The sequence below is a fragment of the Notamacropus eugenii genome, chromosome 5 (assembly GCF_028372415.1).
Source record: "Notamacropus eugenii isolate mMacEug1 chromosome 5, mMacEug1.pri_v2, whole genome shotgun sequence".
Lineage (NCBI taxonomy): Eukaryota > Metazoa > Chordata > Mammalia > Diprotodontia > Macropodidae > Notamacropus > Notamacropus eugenii.
This window is the reverse complement of record NC_092876.1, coordinates 237,219,796-237,242,775: the sequence shown is the minus strand read 5'-3', so window position 1 is coordinate 237,242,775 and position 22,980 is coordinate 237,219,796. Positions and strand designations below refer to the sequence as shown.

The 22,980-nt window shown below is 37.8% G+C and overlaps 1 protein-coding gene across 1 annotated transcript in view; it reads left to right on the top strand.

The window, feature by feature from the left end:
* CHN1 (chimerin 1) overlaps window positions 1–22,980 on the top strand; it is a 276,900-nt gene that overhangs the window by 92,347 nt on the left and 161,573 nt on the right. Inside the window, exons 5-6 of the mRNA XM_072612379.1 lie at window positions 6,772–6,803; window positions 9,280–9,393. Of these exons, the coding sequence (XP_072468480.1) occupies window positions 6,772–6,803; window positions 9,280–9,393 (146 nt within the window). The remainder of the gene's footprint in view (window positions 1–6,771; window positions 6,804–9,279; window positions 9,394–22,980) is intronic.

The following is a 22,980-nucleotide window of genomic DNA, read 5'->3' as shown; positions in this document are numbered from 1 at the left end:
ACAAAGATGAAATCACTTGTGTGGATGTCTTCCTTCCCAAATGACATATTACACCAAACATAGGTTATTGCTCCCTCCCACGTGTGGTTTAGAATACTGTGATCACATTTGAATATTTGTCTTGAGATTTTTGCTCTTTCTTTAACTAATAGCTTAAAATTCTGCAGCACTTTAAAGTTTACCAAGTGTTTTCCTTGAAACAACCCATGGTTGTACAGTTGATGAGTATCTTTCTAGGGATACAATTCCAGATCTCCTGAAATTCAATATTTTGTCATGCTTCAATGTTCCTGTCCTGTTTTTTGTTTGTATATTCAGTTTTTTTCTTTGATGTGAACACAGTGAGAAACTTCAAAAATGCTAATTCAACCTAATTGCTCATTTAAGAGCAGTTTTATTTAAAGTCATATTATTACCTTAGACTAGTTTATTTTTAAACGGTTCATTTGGCAAAGTATGAATTGTTTCCCTCTTGTAATCAGACATACACACACACGCACAAACACACACACACACACATTCCAAGAATGTGTTCATGCAAGTCCAATTTTATTTCCTCCATTGTATGGACCATTAAACTTCTATTATAATATATTTGCACATGTAATTATAAAAGATAAGTAAAATGATTTAGGAGCATTAAGAATCACTTCAGTATTGCTGAACAACCTTTTAAACTGATCATCTATCAGTAACACTAACTTGCACTGCCTGTTCTTATGGAAAGACTGTCCCGAATCATTACTTAATTCATGACGTCTTGGACTTCATCAGCAAAACAAAAGGAATTAGTTGCAATTTAATTTTGTTTGTGATTCCCATTATAACATGCAGAGAAGATGAAACTGGGGCAGAATGTTATTGTGAATGTTGCCTTAGTGTACATTAAAGCCATTGTTTCCACCCTCATAGAATACCATGCTTTCTGACAGACCCCTCTGTTTCGGGTGAAGTGAAATCATTCTTTTAGAAGGCTGAACCAAAGATGGTTTGGCTTTGAAAGAGGAGCTCAGGCCCCAGTGAAAAATATGTTATATTTTTAAGCCTTTTGGTCAAAGTTATTTATGGTTTTTGAGGGAGTTACAAACGAGTGGTAGGTCAAGATATGCAGGTAGATTAAGGTTAAAGGCTATGCTATCCCCTCCCTGGCTCCTTTCAAAGACTTAACTGTTAGCTTTCTCTCCAAACATTCTCCCTAACCAGGACCTTCAGGATCAATAGCTAATCCTCATAAACTCAGTCCTGTAGAGAAATGAAATTTAATTGCTCCCCACAAAAGTTTGGGGATCCATATTGTCAAGTGTATTAGGGTCTCCTGTTTGAAGGAGAAAGTGGATTATCTTCTTTTTTTTAATACCTCTGTAAATCAGTCAACCAACAAACATTGGTTTTTTGTAACATTCATTTTTTAATTTTAAAGTTCCAGATTCTCCCCGTCCTTCCAGATTCTCTCATCCAGTGAGAAGGCAAGAGCTATGATATCCATTATACATATGAAGTCATATAAAACATATTTTCATTTTGCCATGTTGCAAAAAAAGCAAGAAAAATTAAAAAAACCAGCAAACATTTGTTGAGCACCAACTATCTATCGTTCACTGGGTTAGATGCTGGGGATCCAAAGAGACAAAACCAATACTTGCCTTCAAGAAGATTATCTTCTAATAGTTTGTCCTCACTGAGATGGAGAATATTAAATAACAGTTTATCAGGCAACATTATAACATTTTCTCATATAGTATTGGAGTCCTAGAATTATAAGGAAGTCAAAAGAATATCCATCCGTGAATGAATTTTCAAGGCTTCTTGAAATCGAAGACTTGGGTTTGCTTTCATTTATTTATTTGCTTGTCTGTCGATTCATCTATTTATTTATCTGCTTCTTTATTTATTTGTGTGTTTGCTTGCTTTACCTCCCACAGCTTAGGTGAATGTCATCCAGTGCTATGTGGCTTCTAGGTGAAGCCTTACTCCACTTATGAGTTTCCTACATCTAAAAATAGCCCAGACATATGTGGCTGTTGAGAAAACTAGCTTATTTATTTACAGCCAGTGTTAAGAGGAGGGAGATAATGGAATGGGGCCAAGTCAGGTGAGATTTACCTTGGGAATACTATAAATAGCCTGACCGCAAACTCCACAGACAACAGAAGGTAGAGGAGTGGGTAAAGTATTCAGAGATCTTGGGTTTTCTTGGACAGTATCAGGATTTAATGGCTTTTGGACAGTGCTCTGGGAAAAATCCAGGGTATGTGTGTCTTTTCTCCCTAGAAACTAAGAGAAGCCCCCAAATTTAGTTATAGGAAGTATATATATATATATATATATATATATATATATATATATATATATATATATATATATATATATATATATATATATATATATATAATTGTAGGAAATGTTTAATTACTTTTATGGATTAACATATCTAGCATATACAGATGAGGTTACTTTGGGTATTTTTCCTACTTAAGATAAACTATGAGAAGACAGTTAACCATTAGTCATGGTGTTCCAGTGGTTTATCAATGACAGTCCTTCTTAATGGAAAAACACTCTTTTACAACTGGTTTGGCAGTTGAATATTTGAAGTGAAAAGGACACCCCCAACTCCCCCACAGCACAGGAAGTTCCTCTGTAGGAACACTTGAGGTAAGAGGGCCTCCCTCCCACCTTCCCCTCCATAGGGGGCCAGGACTCCTCTGCAGGAAGCTCTTTCCTTAGTCCTCTCTCTGGCTAATATATCTGTGATACTCATTTTGGGGTAATAGTGAACACACTGGATACTATATCCCAAATTCCTCTGTTTGACTCATATGACTCTTCACAACCTGGCTTCTTCTATCTTTCCAGGATTTTTACATAATATTCTCCTTTGTGAACTCTGTGGTTTAGTCACAGTGGCCATTCTTTACACGATGCTCATCCCCAGACATCTCCTATCTCCATGCCTTTGTACTGGTTATCTCACATTTCTGGAATACTTTCCTTCCTAACCTCTGCATTTACAGAGACCCTTTCGAATTCAACTTGTCTGAAACAAGAACTCATTTTTTTTTTTCTAGTAAGTGACCTTCTTTTTAGGATCTCAGACTTAATTTAAAATTCAGTTCAAATGCTACTTTCTCTGTATCTATCTATCTATCTATCTGTCTGTCTGTCTATCTATCTATATGTCTGTCCATCTATCAATCATCTGTCTATCATGTATCTATCTATCTATCTATCTTTCCTTTAGGATTTACTTGCATATCTACATGTAATATGTGTGTATACACAAATACACACACATATGACAGCTAGGTGGCACAATAGATAGAGTGCCAAGTGTGGAGTCAGGAGGATTCATCTTCATGAGTTCATATCCAGCCTCCAACACTTACTAGCTGTGTAACTCTGGACAAGTTACTTAACCCTGTTTGCCTCAGTTTCCTCATCTATAAAATGAACTGGAGAGGAAAATGGCAAACCACTCCAGTGTCTTTACCAAGAAAACCCCAAATGGGGTTATGAAGAGTGGGACACAACTGAAAAATGATTGAACACACACACATACACACACATATAGATATGTGTGTGTATGTGTGTAGTATACACAATAGTTTCTAGTTCCTTCACCTCTTATATGGTTGCTGCTGTCATTCACTCATTTTTCAGTTGTGTCTGACTCTTCATGACCCCATTTGGAGTTCCGTTGGCAAAGATCTTGGAGTGGGTTGTCATTTTCTTCTCTTAGAGTACCCTCCATCTACTGCACATTTGTGTTGTATATGCTGATTCATGTGTATGTTAGAATATACTGTATACTCATTGAGCACAAAGACTTTGCCTCCCCATAGCTTAGCATGGTGCCTGGCATATACTGGGTGGTAATGTCCAGCATTGCATCCCACAGTGGTTGGTCAGAATGATTGTCACTTAATTGAAGGAGAAGCTTAGTGGAAATGTGGTACAGGGGGAGAGGATGATAGGAGGAGGAAAGGACAAGGTTTTTACAAGATATTAAGAGATCACCAATGACCTTCTAATGCCAAATACAATGATTTCTTACTAGGATCATAGGATGCATAGAACTAGAATGGACTTAGGGATTTTTCTAGTCTAACCCTTTCATTTTATCAAGGAGGAAACAGGGAGGATCAGAAAATTTATGACATGTCTAAGGTCACACAGCTAGCAAATAGTTGAGCAGGGTCGGTCTTCTCCATCCTCCTTTACTGTTCTGCATCATTGGCCACTCCTTCCTTCTCAATACACTCATTTTCCTTCACTTCCATAACTTCTATGACTTCCATGTTCTCTCTTCACTGTCCTCTTACTTGTCTGAGTATTCCTTCTTAGTCTTCACTATACTCAGTATAGTGAATATATATATGTGTATATATATATATATACATACATACATATGTATATATATATATATATACATACATACAGATAGATAGATATATATATTTAGTCTAATCTGATGTGGGCACACTCAGCATGCTATGCTGAGTGCTCCTGTGCCAGTGTCTCCCATGTCACACAAACAATTCCGAAGTTCTTGAGAGAGACCTTGAGAGTGCCCTTGTATTACTTCTGAGCACCATGTGATCACCTGCCCCATGTGAATTCTCCATAAAGGTCTTTTTGGCAAGCATACATTTTGCATTCAAACAGCGTGGCCAGCCCATCAGAGTTGTGCTCTCTGAAGCATAGTTTGAATGCCTGGCAGTTTAGTTGAAGCAAGGACCTCAGTGTCTGGTGCCTTATCCTTCCAGGTGATCTTCAGAATCTTCCTAAGACAGTTCAAATGGAAGCAATTCAGTTTTCTGGTATGGTACTAGTAGACAGTCCATGTTTTGCAGGCATACAACAATGAGGTCAGCACGATGGCTCTGCAGACCTTCAGTTTGGTAGTCAGTCTAATACTTCTTCCCTTCCATACTTTCCTTCGGAGCCTCCCAAATACTGAGCTAGCTCTGGCAATACATGTGCCAACTTCGTTATCAATGTGTATATCACTGGAAAGTACACTACCAAGATAAGTGAATGTATTCACAGCATTCAAAACTTTTCCATTTGCTGTAACCAATGGTTCCATGTATGGATGGTGTGGTGGTGACTGATGAAGTACCTATGTTTTCTTGGTGTTTAATTGTTAAGCCAAAATGAGCATAAGCAGCAGAGAATTAATCCATACTTTGTTGCATCTCAGCTTCAGAGGCTGCATTGAGTGCACAGTCATCTGCAATGAGCATAGCAGAATTGAAACAACTCAAAGAAAACACAGGAGGCACATATTTAGAGTGTACACCCCAAATGTTCACATGGACTATTTGTGCCTGACCTATGGTAGAACATTCTGAGCTCATGTTGGTCTGATCAGCCACAGTTGGACCATTAACACTTGACTTTAGCATAGTGATGTCATTTTGGTCTTTGAGAACAAAGGACAACAATCAACCAATCAACGCTTAGTCTGCTATGTGTGTGTGTTGTGTTTGTGTGAATATATGTATACATATATATACATACACATATATATATTTAGTCTTTACTATATTCACTTCAATTCAGTTCAGTACATTACAATTCAGTAAACATTTATTAAATTCCTCCTATGTGCCAGGGACTGTGCTCTTCTATCAGTCTCCTAAGTGTGGACCCCCCTGAAGTCTCTATCTTGGGTCCTGTTCTCTTTGCTCTCTTGCTTGGCAATTTCACTCACCCTCAAAGCTCTGTTATTACCTCTGTGTGGATTGCTCCCAAATACAGTACCTTAATCTTAACCTTTATCTCACCTGTGAACTCCAGATTCCTATTTCTAACGACCAGCTGCAATTTCCTCCTCCAGCATTTCACATCCAACGTGTATAAAATGGGAGCCATCATCTTTCCTCCAGGCTTGACCATCCTCCAAACTTTCCAGTTTCTATGGGTGATTCTATCCTTTTTTTAGTCACCCAGATTCAAAACCTCAGAGTCAGTCTTGTCTCTTCTCCTTCTGTCAGCCTCCATGTATAGTCATTTGTGAAGTCCTATTATTTCTGTCTCTAAAATACCTGTCTTATTCATTCCTTCCATTTCACTTTTGCCAGCCTATTCCCTCCCTCAGTTCTTTTCATCTTTAATTGCCTCCTAAGTAGCTTCCTAGTCTCTGACCTCTTCTCTGTCAAATTTTTTTCACACACTACTGCCAACATGGTTCACACACTACATGCCGCTTCACTATATGAAGCCTGAATTGTCTCCTAGGTGCCTACCAGATAAATAGCCTAGCAGTCAAACCCTTTCCTCCCTTGGCTGCTTCTCTTCTTCCTTTCCAGCCTTCTCCCCCAGAACTTCCCTGTATACTGTCTTTACTCCAGCCTAACAGGAACCTGCTGTCCTATTTCATGTTCCCCTTGCAAATGCCATGCCCAATACTTTGCACATAGTAGGTGCTTGATAAATGTTAGTTGAATTGTTATTGTAATGAATTGAATAGTGGATATGGCAAATATCTGAAGTCATAAGAATAGAAGAAATCAAAGAAAGAAAGAAGAAAAATAGAGAAGGTCATTAGTGGGCCACAAAGGAGAATTTCTTGCATAGTGATTTATTAATTTTTACTCTTTGGATAAAGTATTTAGATAAAGTTTCATGTAATTCGTATTTATCTTTCTCACATACAGGACACATATTGTATGTAAATGAAAATTTTCACAAATATAAATATGTAATATATTTTCTATGCTTTTTATGATCTCAAAAGAATGAAAACTTTTTCTTCTTTTTTAATAGGTAGAAAACAGACCAAAATATTATGGAAGAGAGTAAGTACATATTGCTACATAACATTTTATTGGTGATGTGAACTTGGGGTAAAGAAAGGTAATACAAATGAAAAAGTAGTTTAAAGGGGTTAGTGTGGTTCTTTTTCCCCCAGTGCAATAAATCCAACAAACACTTATTAAAGGCCTGTAAAATTCCAGGCACTGTGCTAAGTGCTGGGGATAAAATTAGTAGAAAACGGTTCCTACCCTCAATGAGCTTACAATTTAAAGGAAGAGACAACACACAAAAAGGAAAGAGGAAAGCCTTAGGGAAAAGGCAATATCGGGGGCACCTGGGTAAGGAGCATCTTGCTTTGTGGAGTTGAAACCAGGCAGGGGAGCAGATGTAAAGTAGAGTTTAACATTTTAAAAATGTTAAGTCTATCTTTATGTTGGAATTTATCTGTTTTCTTAGGTTACTATTGCATAATCTAAAAATATGTAACAGATAATTAAATGTTAATATGCAAAAGTAATGTCATGTTCTACCAGCAGAACGCACTATGTCGTATTGCTTTTAGAGACAACAGCTTTTCCTACAGAGTTTTGGACCAGTAGTCAAGTGGCCAGTTTGAGAAATGAATGCAGTTAAGTCATTCACAGGTATAAAGAGTCAGGGCAGTCCCTCATTCATCTCAGTTACTCTGGCCACTAGAGTTTGCATCACACTGTTCTACTGTCACACTTAAACTGAGGAAGGCAGGCCCAGCTCCTTTAGTAAAACTCCAGAGAGTGGTTTAGTTTCACCTCCCTGAAAGTGAGGGTCATGTGAATAAAGAAAAGGGGACAGACAGAAAAGCTGCTCCAAAGGGGCAATGAAGAAAACTTTATAGCCAATTGGATATGGCAGGAGCAGGGAGGGATGTGGACACTTAGAAACATGGAAGAGTTAAGGATGAGTCTAAGGTTGTGAGCCCAGGTGACTAGAGGGACAGTGTTGTTGACCCTCAATAGAAATAGAGAAGTTTGGAGCAGGGGTGAGTTTAAGGGGAAATATAATGAGTTGTATTTTGGACATGTTGAATTTGAGATGTCAGTGGGATGTCCATGTGGTTATGGCTCAAAAGACCTTTGTAGACGGAAGATTAGAGTTTCACAAAGAGGCTGGGGATGGACATGTAGATTTTAGAGTCATCTTCATAGAGATGTCATTGAATCCATGGGAGCCAATCAGGTCACTCAGAGTGTAGAAAGAGAAGCAAGCTCATGAGTGAAACATGGAGGACACTCATTTAGTAAACAGGAAATGAATGATGATCCAGTAAACGTCACTGAGAAGGAATAGTTTGACAGGTGGGATCAGAACCGAGAGAGAATAGTATAGTAGAAGTCAAGGAAGAGAGAGAATCCAACAGGAAGGGGAAGTCCATGGTATAACATTTAGCTTCAGTGACCTTGGGGAGGATGAGGATGCCAAGAAGTCTTATTTGATAAAGCAGTTGAGATCATTGATAACCTTGCAGCACACCATTTTAGCTGCATGGTGGGGGTCAGAAGCCAGATTGCAAGGGGCTGAGGAATGAGTAGAAAATGAGGAGGAGGAGTCAAGTGTAGCTGACTCTGGGAGTTTGACTGTAAAAAGAAGAAATTTAGACTGTTTTTAGAAGGTCAAGCGAAGCATTTGAGATTCAGTCAATAAGCACTGAGTATGTACTATGTACCAGGAACTCTGCTATGTGGTGGGCATGCAAAGAAAGACAAAAGAATGGTACTCCTCTTCAAGGAATTCACATTCTGATGGAGAAGTGTTTTATTCAGTAGGTAATGGGAAGTCATAGGACTAAGAATCTTTCCCCTTTTCAATTTTTCTTCCTTATAATATTATGCATATGCTTATTGTTCATGTATAAAGGTTATGTTATTTGCATTTCTTTATCTTCTTTTTTTTTTCTACGTTAATTAAAAATGGTTCCAGGAGAAAGAATGAAGGCAAATGTTACAACATTTGGCTGGGAGATCAACCAAATAATGCAGATTATTGAACAATCATGCCCATTAAGGGCAACTGGCAGGGTTCTGGCAAGTGGCCAGCCTAGCCCTTCCTCCACGGTTTGGATCATGGCCACTGAAGGAAGGAAGTTGGGCATATTTCTGTTTCTCTGACAGGTATTGGTAGGCTCTATAGAAAAGAGAGAGAGCAGAATGTAAGTGTCCTATAGAGAAAATAGATATATATTTCCTTAAAAGGATATACACTTTGAGTCAGTGATTAGTAATGAAATTGAGGAGTCCTCTGGTGCTATCCTGACCACACAGAAGTGATCTGGCCAGGCTTCAAGCGGAGAATAAAATGAGCATGGTGAATGCCACAGTCCCCTGTGGATAGCAAAGAAGTCATTTTGGGGGGATAACAATCGAGAGGCAGGTGGACTTTCTTGTGGTTGCTTCAATTTTTTGTTTTAAAATAAAAAAAAGATGGGGAAGCATGTAATTTGCAATTCTCTTTATGGTTACTCGGTTTGACTTTGTTCTTCAGGTTTCATGGCATGATCTCCAGGGAGGCAGCAGACCAGCTCCTGAGTGTGGCTGAGGGGAGCTATCTCATTCGTGAGAGCCAACGTCAGCTAGGAACCTATACTTTGGCATTAAGGTTGGTCATGGATCTGTAATTATAAGTGTTTCATTTAAAACCATATTGATTGAGGGGTTTACTTTGTAAAGCATCCAGCATATAATTGAATAGGTTCTTGTTTTTTTATTCCCTAATTACCATTTTCATAGCTTCTGGAACCTCAAAAACTTTCTTATGAATAGCAAATAAATTAAAGATTCAGAATCAGAAATTTCTAAAATAAATTTTTATTGTAGATGTTTTCTTCCTGTCTCTCCAAAATCTGACACACTGACTGTTCACATCATTGTTTTGAATGAGATGGACATTTAGACTAATGCCAGTAAAGGAACACAAGTTGTCTTTTGACTTGGGCAACATTTTTTGGGAGTTGTTACCTAATGATTACTGGCTATGTTTTGGCAGACTCTCTTAGCCTGAAGGGATTAGGCACAGAATAATTATTTTCACTGATCCTCATATCTCCAGTCATAGGAAATAGCTGAAATGATCACTCAGTGTCTTGGCTACATTTTGCTGGGAAAGAATTGAGAATATCTGTTTCCCCTGAACCAAGGATCAGAAAAGTAACATTGGCCCTGCAAGAATTCTTCTAAGGTGATTGCTTCCTTCTCCACCTCACCAGATTCCCATTCCACCAGTTAGCTCCAGTGTCCCCTGCTTGCTTGAGTCAATAAATCCGATAAGATCTAATACTAATTCAAGTGCTGTACTGAGTTCAACTGTACATTGTTAATTTAATTCCATATGCCCTACTCTGTAAGATGCAAATTTAGGGAATAGAGCTTAAATCCTGGAGTTCACATAAATTTGTATTTCATGCTTTAACATAATATAAATGGACAGTTTCATTATATTGGTTAGTTCAGTGGTGATAGAAGTACACTACAATGGGAGTCGGCAAACCTTTCTCTCTGACTCATTGAGATCTTGGTCAAATCACGTTGAATATCTTGACTTCAGGCTCCTCTGGGTATAAAGTGTTTCCATGTTGTCTCTTCTATTAGAATGTAAGTTCCTTGAAGGCAGGGACTTACACTTCTTGTCCTTTATATCCCTAGCATTTAGCACACTGCCTGGCATATAATAAGTGTTTAAAAAATGCTTGAGAGATAGAGCCAAAGACCCCTTCTAGCTCATATGCTCTAAGGGTCTGAGGTTTCATCATTCTAGTAGTCTAGTGCCTCAGGGCTGCATGAAGGTGTGACCTTGTCAGCAGACCCTGTTTCTGCCGATGCTGACCAAACCTAAAAAGCCTGCTGGCTTATTTTATGCATGCCTTAGATTACTGGAGGATCAGCCTTACTTAGGGCAGAGGCTTCCTCTTTTGGAGCAAAGAGGCTTATTCACCAGTTGTGTACATAGTAATCAATTTTTTGGGGCCATATCAACTCCCCTAATCCTTCATTAAGGCATAGTACGGATTCTAAATGAATTTCCTAAAAACCCGGTTCTACCTTGATCAAGGATGAGTAGGCAGAGGAAAGGAGTTCCTCACCCAACTACATGACATGTTGCCAAGAATCTTACTGACCTACTCCTCCAGGGCCAGAAGAGGGCTATCTCCCTCTTGTCACTTGCCCATCCCCACAACAGAGCTGTAAGTGAATGGTTCCTTTATTACTTTCCTACTCCACCTTCTTCACTCCTCTAGTGTTTTCTTACCTTTTTCTCCCTCTCTGAGTGTCCATCCTGTGTCCAGTTCTCATAGGGACTTGTTCTTGGCTAGCTCTCTAATCTTCATTAAGAAATTTCCTGATAATCATTTAAGGTGTGATCCTTAAATCAGGGTAATTATATTTTAATAAGAAAATCTCCAAGACTGAGAAGGCTTCCAAACCAAAGGAATGGAAAGATAACAGTGCCATGACTAGTGGAGATTTTTTGGGTGAGACTCATCCCCTCTCATTATGAAAATAGCACCCTGTATTCAATCATTTCTCCTGTTCCTAAGACCAGTTTTGTCCCCAAGATTTCACTGACTGCCCAATCAAATTTTCATTAGAGTCAAGGGTGTGGTTGGAAGAACAGCAGAGCTGTTGATGCTGTCTCCAACTCCCTCTACTTGGTTCCACCATCTTAGATTGTCCATGGCCTTAACCTTATAGTTCTACTTATTCACTTTGACCCAGTTATTGCTAGTGTAGGTTGGAGAAAGGGTGGAGGAATGCCTAGATGAATGGATATGTTTTTAATTTATAGGATTGAGGTTAACACACCAAATCTCCTTTGTTATACAAAACCACCATAAAAATCAGTTGAAGAAAAAAAGACTAGAATGAGGCCAGGGTGGGGACAGGGAAAATGTCTTCTAACTAATTCGATTCTGAAATTCCATAAGGCATTTTCCTTGCCTTAAGGTTTTCATAAAAGTGAGATAGTCTGTTGAACCACATGGACTGATAGTTTTATTAATGTCATCTATTATTCTTTTCTGATGCCTTCCAAATTTTTTTAATAGATGAGCTTCTTCACAATTATTTTGCTTCTGCTTTTGTTTTGCTTTTATTTAATACATATTCCATTTTTGGTAAGCAATCTGTCTAGTTTGCAGCAACCGAGGATATTGAATGTCATCATTACAATGCATAACTAAGGGCTGAAAATAGGTAGTAAGGCATATATGTGAAGATATACTGTCCTTTAAGGAAACTATAAATATTCATCTACCAGGGCAGCAGGAAGTCTGTAGATAGTCCTTTATTTCTGTGGTAGAGTATAAAGTTTGCTACACTTAGAATCAGGAGACCTGAATTCAAATCCTGACTGCCAGTTATTAGCTGCATGACTATGAGTTATGCTATTTTTACCTTTTCTGGGTCTTGGTTTTTTCCTCTGTAAAAGGGAAAGGTTTTATTAGGTTGCTTGAGGAGATGTAGTAGCTAAAGTGCTTGATGGGGAGTCAAGAAGACCCGAGTTCAAACTCTGTCTCAGACATTGACTAGCTGTGTGACTTTGGGCAAGTCACTTTAAAAAATCTGCCTGCCTCAGTTCCCCATCTGTAAAATGTGGATCATTCTCACACCTACCTCGCAGAGTTTTTGCAAAGATAAAATGAGGTTATATGTGTAAAGTGCTTTGTAAAACTTAAAGTGCTATACTAGCTATTATCATTACATAAATGTTTGCTGTGCCTCTTGGGTCCTGTCCAGGTGTAATTATAAGTAAAACTAAGTTTTCTCATTTTTGATGAAGAGAAACTTGAAATGAGTTTCTTGTTATCTCCATTTTCATGAATGCATAAGGTTAATGGAGTAAGACAATGGCATGATGGTTATAAAATCTTCATGGTCCTATTTACTCTTTGATATGGGCCAGGTCCAATGGGTGTCTTATACTTAGTAGTTGGTGTTAAGAAGTATGCTTGATAAGTGTTTGTTGAATTGAATTGGGCTGTTCTACTGAGAGAAAGACAGACAGACAGACAAACTTAGGAAATGTATTTCTTGAACGTCATAGGAAAGCAAAGAATATTTCCTTCCCAAACTCAGCAACACTAAACACTGTAATACCTCCTCATTGTGGTGTGGAGATAACTGTAGCTTCCTAAAAGTGATAACAGTGGAACATAAGATCTAGCAAGTCCTACAAAATTGGAAAGAGTTTGGATACAGGGCTGAAAGTGGCCTGGGTGTCTGTCGTCCAAGAATCCATCAAAGTAAGTGTGGAGAGAGGTTCACCACAAGAAGGTTGATTGCCAGGGGATGACTTTTTTTAGCCAGGTCAACTCATGAAGATCATCTGAGAAGTGAAAGAGCTTTAATGTATATGATTGAGGGAATCTTCACAAAGATAAAATGGAAAATCCTCTGAAATGTTATTGTTGATATGCCAGGTACTTTTTAAAAAACTGAAGATAAGGGGCAGCGAGGTGGTCCAAAGGATAGAGCCCTGGTCCTGAAGTCAGGAGGACCTGAATTCAAGTTTGGCCTCAGATATTTACCAACTGTGTGACTTTGGGCAAGTCACTTAACCCTAATTGTCTCAAAAAAAACTCCCACTAAACTAAAATGTGACAGATTAACTAGCATTTTGTATGACTTAAGTCTGAAAATAAACAGCATTGTTGAGTAATGAGGCAGTGAATATTATATCTCTCAGGAGGTGAATTAGGCAAGAGAGAGGAACGCTGGCAAACTCCTTATCCCATTAGAAAAGCTTTTATCTAGAAGGATTTTTCGTTTATGAAACAAATGCTGGATTCCTAGGTGACTATCACCTAGGCAAGTGAATGGAACAGTGGATAGAATACAAGATTTAGGGTCAAGAAGGCTTGAGGTCTAACCTACCTTAAAATACCAACTTGCTAGGTGATCCTAGGCAAGCCATAACCACTGTCAGCCTCAGTTTCCTCATCTGTAAAAAAAAAAGGGAGTAATAACAGTCCATCACAGGATTATTGTAACAATTAAATTAACATGTATAAAATGCTTTGTAAATCATACTGTTATTACTATCGTTCTGCTGGATCTGAGTCCATGAGCCAGTCTGCCTTTGTAGCCACAATTCATTCAAAATAAGTTGTTTTCATTGTTAATTTTAATTTATATGTGAGAAATCAGTGTGGCCATGAATACAAAAGTCATAGACTTGTAAGCAACATATGTAACTTTTGGGGGGCTGCCCCTCCACTCCACTGCAGGAGAACAAGCAAATGGGAGAACCTTAACTTTATGTGAAGGCCTTGATATATTCCTGTGTACCATAAGGGTAGAATCCATTCAGTAGAATCAATCCATTCTACTAAAGTCCTCTTATAATGTCCCATCACAGCCTTGACATGATCCTTCCAAAGGTGTCAGGTCCAAGCTTTAGTATGTCCTCAAACCAGAAGGGTTTGAGTACGATTTCTGATAATGGAACGATTGTCATCATCTGGGTACCAGCCTGAGTTAAGTTAGGAGAGTTTCATTATCGGGCTGGTCTCAGAGTGATAAATTTGTAGATAAATCAACCTTTAAAACTATCTGCTAAGTTTTAAAGGGGTTGTAATTTATGTCATTTGAGAATGCCAAAATCACAGTCCTTAAAGTACATGTTTGATGTATAGCAGGTCTGCCTTTGAAATTGCTGTTTTTTGTAGGAAATACCAAACATGCCTCATAAGATTTTGTTTCAACTAAGTAAGGGCACAAAGGACTGAAGAGACATTTTTATTGTTCTATCTTTGGTCTCTGACTGCTTATTTACCCATCCTGTTTATTAAAATTTATATTATTTTCTGTGAGGGAGGGTAAGATGGCAAGGGGTAAATTGTTCTAATAAATAAGATTTTGCAGAGTTGTTATTTAAGAGGTATGGGGTTATTGATTTAAAGCTAGAAGGGACCTTGAAGGTCATCAGATCCAGTGCCCCCATTTTACTGATGAGAAAAACTGAGGCTTCAGAGTGTTCCATGACTTACTCAAAGTCATGAAGTCAGTAAGTATCAGAGGCAGGATTTGAAACTTGGTCTTCCTGACTCCACTTCCAGCACTCGTGTGTGTGTGTGTGTGTGTGTGTGTGTGTGCGTGTGTGTAGCACGAGTGTGTGTGTATGTGTGTGTGTGTGTGTGTGTGTGTATTTCTTTCTTCAAATATTATTAAAGCACTTTAATTTGTCCTTTGCTCTTTGAACACCTTACCATGTATTATTTTCCTTTGTGCATGTTGTTTCCCTCAGTGGCACATAAACTCCTTGAGAGCAGACACTGTTTCATTTCTCTCTTAGTTTTCCTAGCACCACACTGTACTCTGCACATTGGAGATGCTTAGTGAATGTTTATAGAAATAATTTTGAGTAAAAAAGCAGTGCAACATTGGTAACAATGACTAAGGTACTTTAAAATGTACCTTTTAATATAAAAGTGACAGAAATTACCTGTGAAGCAAGATAAAAGATAAGATATCTGTGGGAGAAAACTGATTATTATATTCATGTAACACCTTCTACCAGATGTTGTGGTCCTAAAGGTCCCAAGGGGTAACTGATGATGTTCCTTTTACTAAACTAGAGATTTTGATAATGTCATTGGGTGAATCATAACTTCAGAGGACTGATCATAAAGCATGCTTCCTGACTCTTGACAGAGAGATCATGGACAATGGGAGCAAAATGCTGCATTTATTATCCTATGTGGCTAATGTGTTGATGTTTGTTTGTACCTGTTTGTTCAAGGAAGGGCTGCTGAAATTGAGGGGGAGGGAGAGAAGGCAGTGGGAAACAACAGAGACTAAAAAATGACAATACCATCCACAAGGCAAAAGAACTTTAGAGGAGAGCACAAATGATGAGTTTGTTACTGTCTTGTTAAAATTAATATACACTTTTTAAAACAAAGGATCATTGCAACTGAAAATTGGTGGACTTTTAGATACATGCTCACATATGTGTATGTTTTTATATATATACATGTGTATATTCTATATATATGCAGTACAAATAAACATGCTTATATTTCCAGTGATAGAATACTGTACAAGAAATTTTAAATAATGTAATTTACAGGAAATAGCATGTATCAACCTATGTTGTAATTTTCTAATTTTTTTTTAACAGACTTGGCCAAAACCTTGCTTGAGTTGTACATCTACTTACAGGCCATGTAAATAAAGAGTCTGTACTGGATTTAAAGGAAAGATTCTCTTTTATTTGAGGTCAAGAACCAGAGCTTTGCAAAACTTGTTTTGTATCTGGTATTTTTTTGCCCTCTCATGATAATTGATCCTAAACTTAATTTTACATACTTTTCATCCCATCTTTTAAAAAAAGATTTTGACATTCTCAAAGATTGAATGTAAAAATAAATTTCCAAAAGAACTCCATGCTGCAGATTAAGGCTTTGCCTGACCTAAAAAGAGCCTTTACCCATAGACCTCATCAATATTTGTCAGTCACTTCAACAACATGTGATGGCCAGCTTTTCATAGTCAAAATACAGAATTAAAGAAATGATCCATCATTCTGACAAAATCTCATAATCTTTTCCCCTGAATCCCTTATGTAATTTGTTTTGCCAAATTATTCAGAAAATTGCATGGTCTTTTTTCCCTCATTTGGTTGTGGGAACCTGAATATATGAGTTTGTTTGTTTGTTTTTAATTTAAAATGATCATTGATCTGTGATCAACTTTAGAGGCATCATTTTGCTCTCTGATGAAATACAGCTATTAATTGAGGGAGAATAGAACTTAGATTTTGCCAGTTCCAGAGACATTTCCGCTGAATCTGACTCATTTTAGTTTCTTGAAACTGGGGGAAGAACAAAGTGACATCTGTGTATGACACTTGATAATACCCAAATCCTGTCTTTGGATATTCCAAGCAGGTTTGGCACATTGCAGAGAATGTCTTACACCCACACAGTCTGGAACGTATCCTGATAATTTCATGGTGAACTAGACCATTATAACTTGCATTAATTGGATTACCCCATAGATTAAAGATGAGTTAGATTTTTGGGGGTGGTTGTGGTGGTAATGGAGACCAAATTACAAAGGGAATCTAGATTATCTACTCTTTCATTTAAATAAATCTGCTAGATTTCTTCCACTTGATAGATTCTAATCATTCACTTTAAGCAAGAAAAAGACCTTAGTGGTCCACAATACCAATTCTCTCATTTGAAAAGATAAGGAAACTGAAGTCAAGAGATTTAAAAATGACTTCTCTAAGGTCACACAGTAATTGACCAAGCCAGGATTCAAATCTAGGACCTGCCCACTCCAAACCCAGCACCCTTTCCACTGTACCACAGTGGTAGAAATGCCCTTGCATATTTATCCTCGTATCAGGCAATTAGCCTGAAAAAACCCTCAACAACAACAATCAATTATTTGTTAAATCAGTGTTAATTCTGTAGATGAAAAAAAAAATGTTGAGGGAAGATAAAACAATTGTTCTCGTTTTTCTCTTTTTGTTTCCCACATTGTTTCATGTGCCAAAAAATATACAACCATTCTGAAAGGTATCCACAAAAGCCTATCAAAGTTAACTTTACTTTCTCTCCAAACTATAACTAGATTTGTCTCTAAATTAGAATAGGAAATGGTTACAGTTTTAAATTAACTCCAACAAGAATTTTAGTGTCTGCCATATGCCAGACATCATGATTCACCCTAGACATACAAAGACAAAAATGAAATAAATAATCCCTGCCTGCATGTAGCTTACATGATTTTGGGCAGTTTTGCTCCATGCTAGGGAACTCAAGGGGTTCTTCATTTTTTTAGTCTTTCATCCCTCAGTACAGTTTTCATTTAATACTAATTTTGTCTGTTCAAAATTCCATCCCTTCTGTTCCCTAATGTGCACATATTGGGAGAAATTCAAAGCAGAAGGTAGAGACCAAAAAAGATATCCCAGTGACTCTTTTTAAAGGAGAAGTAGATGGGACAAAATGTTTCATCATCATTATGATTCTTCTTCAAAAGCTCTATAGTGTAGGCTAAAACAAGAGGCAAGGGGTCCCTGTACTAGCAATCAGTAGATCTAGGATATGGCGTAGTTTTTGTAATTAAAAACTTGATGCTATCTTATTGGTGAATCATCATCTTTGAAATTCAGTGCCCTTTCTAAGGGAGCTGGAATTGAGTTAAGCTGATTTTTAACAAAATACTGCATAAGGCACATTAGTGTCTCATAATATTAGGGAAATTTCCTTAGTATCTGAACATGTCGTCAGAGTGTACTAGTCCATAGGCATGATGGTAAATGCAAATCTAATTGTTAACATAGCTTCTTACTCTCCAAATGTTGTGCTGCAATGTCTTTTTGATGGATACACCAAGAGTTTTTAAATGTAACTAGCAAAATGTAATCAAAGGAACTATCTAATGATAATATAATTACTAACAATTATACAAGACGTGTCTCTTCAAGGATCTGTCTATTTCATTAGTGTGGTACCTACTTTCTTCACTGCTTCATTTCTGCCATTTAGTGAGTGGTCTTAAGATAGGTGATGTGGCCCCAAAATTCATCATTCTGTAGCACCTCATAATGAAATTCTTTGAACTAAGATAGACTGCATTTGTTTTCTAAGACCAGGCTAACACTGGTCCAGGACTCAAAGTCTTTCCAGCTTGGTAGGACCTATGGTGTTTGTCTCTCTGGTGTTGCTTCTGAAAAGCAAGAATGTCTCCTGTGTCCATGATGAGGCCTCCAAGTAGGACCATGTAGTTGATATTTGATAAAGATAAGCATGTTGGATTGACTCTGTGTTAAACATTCTCTACCCATCAACATTTTATTTAGCTGACAGGTGTTTTCTTTATTGAGGGATGTTTGTATACTGAAATAATGTTTGTTGAGTATGGTAGAGGACTGATCATAGTCAAACGTAAGGCAATCATGGAAATTTATAACAATAACAGTAGTTAGCATTTCTATAGAGTCTACTATGTGCAAATCACTGTGCTAATCTTAGTGCACTTTACAAATATTGTCTTATTTTTATTCTCACAACAACCCTGGGAAGTAGGTGCTATTTTTTTTTATAGTTAAGGATATTGAATTAGATAGAGGTTAAATGACTTGCCCAATGTCACATAACTAGTAAGGGACTGAGACCAAATTTGAACTCAGATCTTCTGGACATTCTATCTTCTGAGTCACCTTGCTGCCAAATTTAACTGCAAGTATAAATAAAGCAGAGTACATAATGAGGTGGAGCAACTAGAAACTGATGTTTTGTAGTAATAGAAAAAATTGTGGGCCTGGTGTTAGGAAGACCTGAGATCAAATCCAGTTTCAGACACTTACTAGCTGTGTGACCCTGGACAAGTCACTTAACCCTGTTTAGCTCAGTTTTTTTCATCTGTAAAATGATCTAGAGAAGGAAATGGCAAACCACTCCAGTATCTTTGCCAAGAAAACTCTCAAATGCGGTCATGAAGAGTCAGACACAATTGACAATGACTGAATAACAGCAAAGTATTTTTGAGGGATGCTGTTCTGTAGAGTGAATTTATGACTCAATTTATTACATCCCTAGGTTTTGAAACTTTATTACCTGAAATTTTACTGAGTAAGGTGTTCCCTTAAGAGCTTAGTCATTTAAGATTTTCAGTCTTCATAAGGACAAGGACAAGTCCTACAGATCTCTTTATATTTTCTAGAACCTAATATAGAGTTACACACACGTAGCAAGTCTCCCCTGTCCCAAGCTGTTGAAATGAATTGAACCTTTTATATCTCTGGAGCAAACTTGATGCATAGGTTCATAGCTGTAGAGCAATCTTGGACTCTTCCCTCTCTCCCTTACACCTCATGTATCTAACTATTTACCAAGCCTTGTTGATTCTATCTCTGTGACACCTTTCATATCCATCCTTTTCTTGATATTCAAGTGATCCCAACACTAGACCAATCCCTGTCTTTAATTGTCTTTTACCTCATTATTGAAAAGGCCTCCTAGTTTGTCTCTCTGCCTCTAATCTAATCTCTCATTTTACATTAGAAAGCCAAGGCCTCCCAGCACATCACTTCTAGTTTATAGTGTCCTGTTTTACATTTAAGGGTTCCCTCTCAAAGCATATCCCTTCCATGAGAGGTTAACACACAGAATCCTAAACTAAATTGTGTTTCAGAGTTGTGGCTGAAGATGAAGGACTGTGAAGAGGGACTTTTTTCCTCCATTTTTCCCCCCTTTCCCAACATATTTTGCATCATATAAATGTCCTCAGATCTAGCCAGTCTTCTAGGATTCCTGTGTCCCTTATGGTGGCAAGTAGAACATAGTCGGACTATAATCTTGAACCAAGTAAAGGAGCCAAGAGAGTTTATCAAGAAGAAAAAAATACATGCATCTCACCATATCACCCTTCTATGGATGATTTCATATGTGTAATTGACATCACATTGTTTGCCTTCTCGAAGGGTGGGGGAGAGACTGAAGAGAGGGAAAGAATTTGGAAGCCAAAAATTTGTTTAAAATGAATGTTAAAAAAATAAATAATATTTACCAAAAAAATCTGCAGTGGCTCCCTCTTTCCTATAAGATAAAATACTATTTATTTCTTGTTGCTACTAAGTTGTTTCACTTGCATCCAACTCTTTATGACCCCATTTGGGATTTTCTTTTGAAATGTACTGGAATGGTTTGCCATTTCCTTCTCCAGCTCATTTTACAGATGAGGAAATTTAGGCAAACAAGATTAAATGACTTGGCCAGGGTTACACAGCTGGTAAGTGCCTTAAGCTAGATTTGAACTCAGGAAGGTGAGTCTTCCTGACTTCAGACTCTATCCACTGTGCCGTCTAGCCATCCCCTCTATTTACTTAAAATTTATCTCTAAAAATACCCCCCAATCTGGCTCCTACCTATATTTCCAGTCTTCTTTCCTTATTCGTTCTCTACTCTTGCTAATTTTTTTTTCTTTCTTAGTGTCCCCAGCCCTTAGCACCATGCCTTCCACATAGCAGCCATTTAATAAATGATCGTTGACTGGCTGATGTGACATTCTATCGCCAGTCTTTGTATGAGCAGTCCTTTGTGTTTGGCGTGCCCTGCCTCCTAACCTGTGCTTTGTAGAATCCCTAGCTTCCTTCAAAACACGGCTCAGCTACCATCTCCTACCCTAGGCAGTTCTGATGCCTCCCTTCCTACTCTTAGGAGTACTCCCTTCTTCATGAAATTACCTTCTGTTCTTTAGTATATGTTTTGTATTTACTTACTTGGGTACACATAGCCTCCCTTCCCCTCCCTCTCCCAGGGGATTATAAACTTCTTAAGGACAGGGACTTCTATTTAAACTTTGTATTCTGGCACATAGTAGGTATGTAATAAATATTTATTGAATTAAAGTTTTTAGAATCATTACTACTGTGCCAAAATCCATTATAGGAGGGAGATAAAAGAGACTGTAATGTAATATTACCTACTTAGATATTGTTAAAGATCTAAAACAACCAGCAATTCTTAATTCTCAGGGGCATTTGGTTGATAACATTTAAGGTCAAGTCATGACAGAGTACCTGGTTCAAGAAAAGATTTGCAGTTTCATGTGCAATCACCCCCCTTTTTTAATTATTATACTGTGTTATGGAAATGCTTGTTTTATTCCATAAATTAAAAATAAAATAAATTTTAAAATAAATAAGATTTGAGGGTAAAAAAAAATTCTTGGATAGGATTATAGTAAGAGAAACTTCACATTGCAGTGGTAGGTTTTGTCCTGTTTTAAGAAAAATGTGATGGAAAGCTTTTTCTTTTCACATTTCAGAGGAAGAATCAAAAGGAAATGGGGCGAGATTGTGCTAGTGGTAGGCGGAGAAATGTAATGGTACTCTATGTTCTTTTGAGCTGATAGCTGCTGCAGAAGGTTTCGTTGGTGTGGGTTACCATGGTTTCATTTCATTCCCTATAAGCTGTCTTTTTCTCTCTTTGAAATAGATGAAAAATAAATTTCTGCTGCATTATTTTTTCCAAATGTTCTGTTTCTCATAGTTGTGATCATGAGTCACCTGTTTTGTCTACTTACCTACATGTAAGAGTAACTGATGCTCTAAAGGACAGTTCTTTAGAGAATTTAACATCCCATTTGCAACATATTGGGATTCAACCTTCAATTCTGTAAGCATATGCCTAGTGCTGAGGATGCAAAGACAAATGAAGAAGCACTCTCTCTGTCCTGAAGGAGCATATAGCCTTTCTGCTTGGGTGAGGGACAGGGGAAAGCATATTCACAGATAAGTCAATACAAACTAGAAAGGAAGTCCAAAATGACTGGGAGAGAGGGGGAGGAGGAAGGAAGATTGTTGGCATTTTTGAAATCAGGAAAGGCTTCACGTAGGAGGTGATACTTGAGCCAAACCTTGAAGGGAACAAAGGAGAACAGGAGGAGAGAGAAGATTCCAGGCTTGGGGGAAGGCAGCCTAGTCAAGAACAGAGAGATGGGAAGGATCTGCTGTAGGAGGAAAACCATATAGGTCATCTCTGCTGGAACATAGATTACATGAAGAGAAAGATAAATCTGAACCAGAATGTGAAGGGTTTTTAAAAGTCCAAAAGAGGAGTTTGTGTTTTAGCTTGTAAAAATACACTTGCACGTGAGCGTGTGCATGCAAACACACACACACATGTGCAGAGATTTCTTCTCCATCTATCTGTCTATCTATCCATCCATCCATCCATCCATCTATCATCTATCATCTATCTGTCTGTCTGTCTGTCTATCTATCTATCTATCTGTCTATCTATCTATCTATCTATCTATCTATCTATCTATCTATCTATCCGTCCATCCATCCATCCATCTATCCATCTATCTATCATCTATCTATAATCTATCTGTCTGTCTGTCTATCTATCATCTATCTCACTGATGGTGGAATGGTGGATCTCCCACGAAGGGCCCAGCTTCAGGCTTACAAAATCAGATTTGGACCTGAGCGCCTGGAAAGGAGTCTGACCCAAAGGAGGGGGTAATTAAAACTTTTTTTCCCACTCTCTGACTGATTTTGTTCCCTGTAGAATACGGGAGAAAAAAGTCAATTAAATAAAACTCAGGTATAGCTCGTATCTAAAATCTTCCCTAAAATGAATTAACTGAATCTCTTCTAGAAAAGATATCCACTGTATAAAGTAGATACTGGGTATAGGACAACCCTTTACTTCTTCTACTA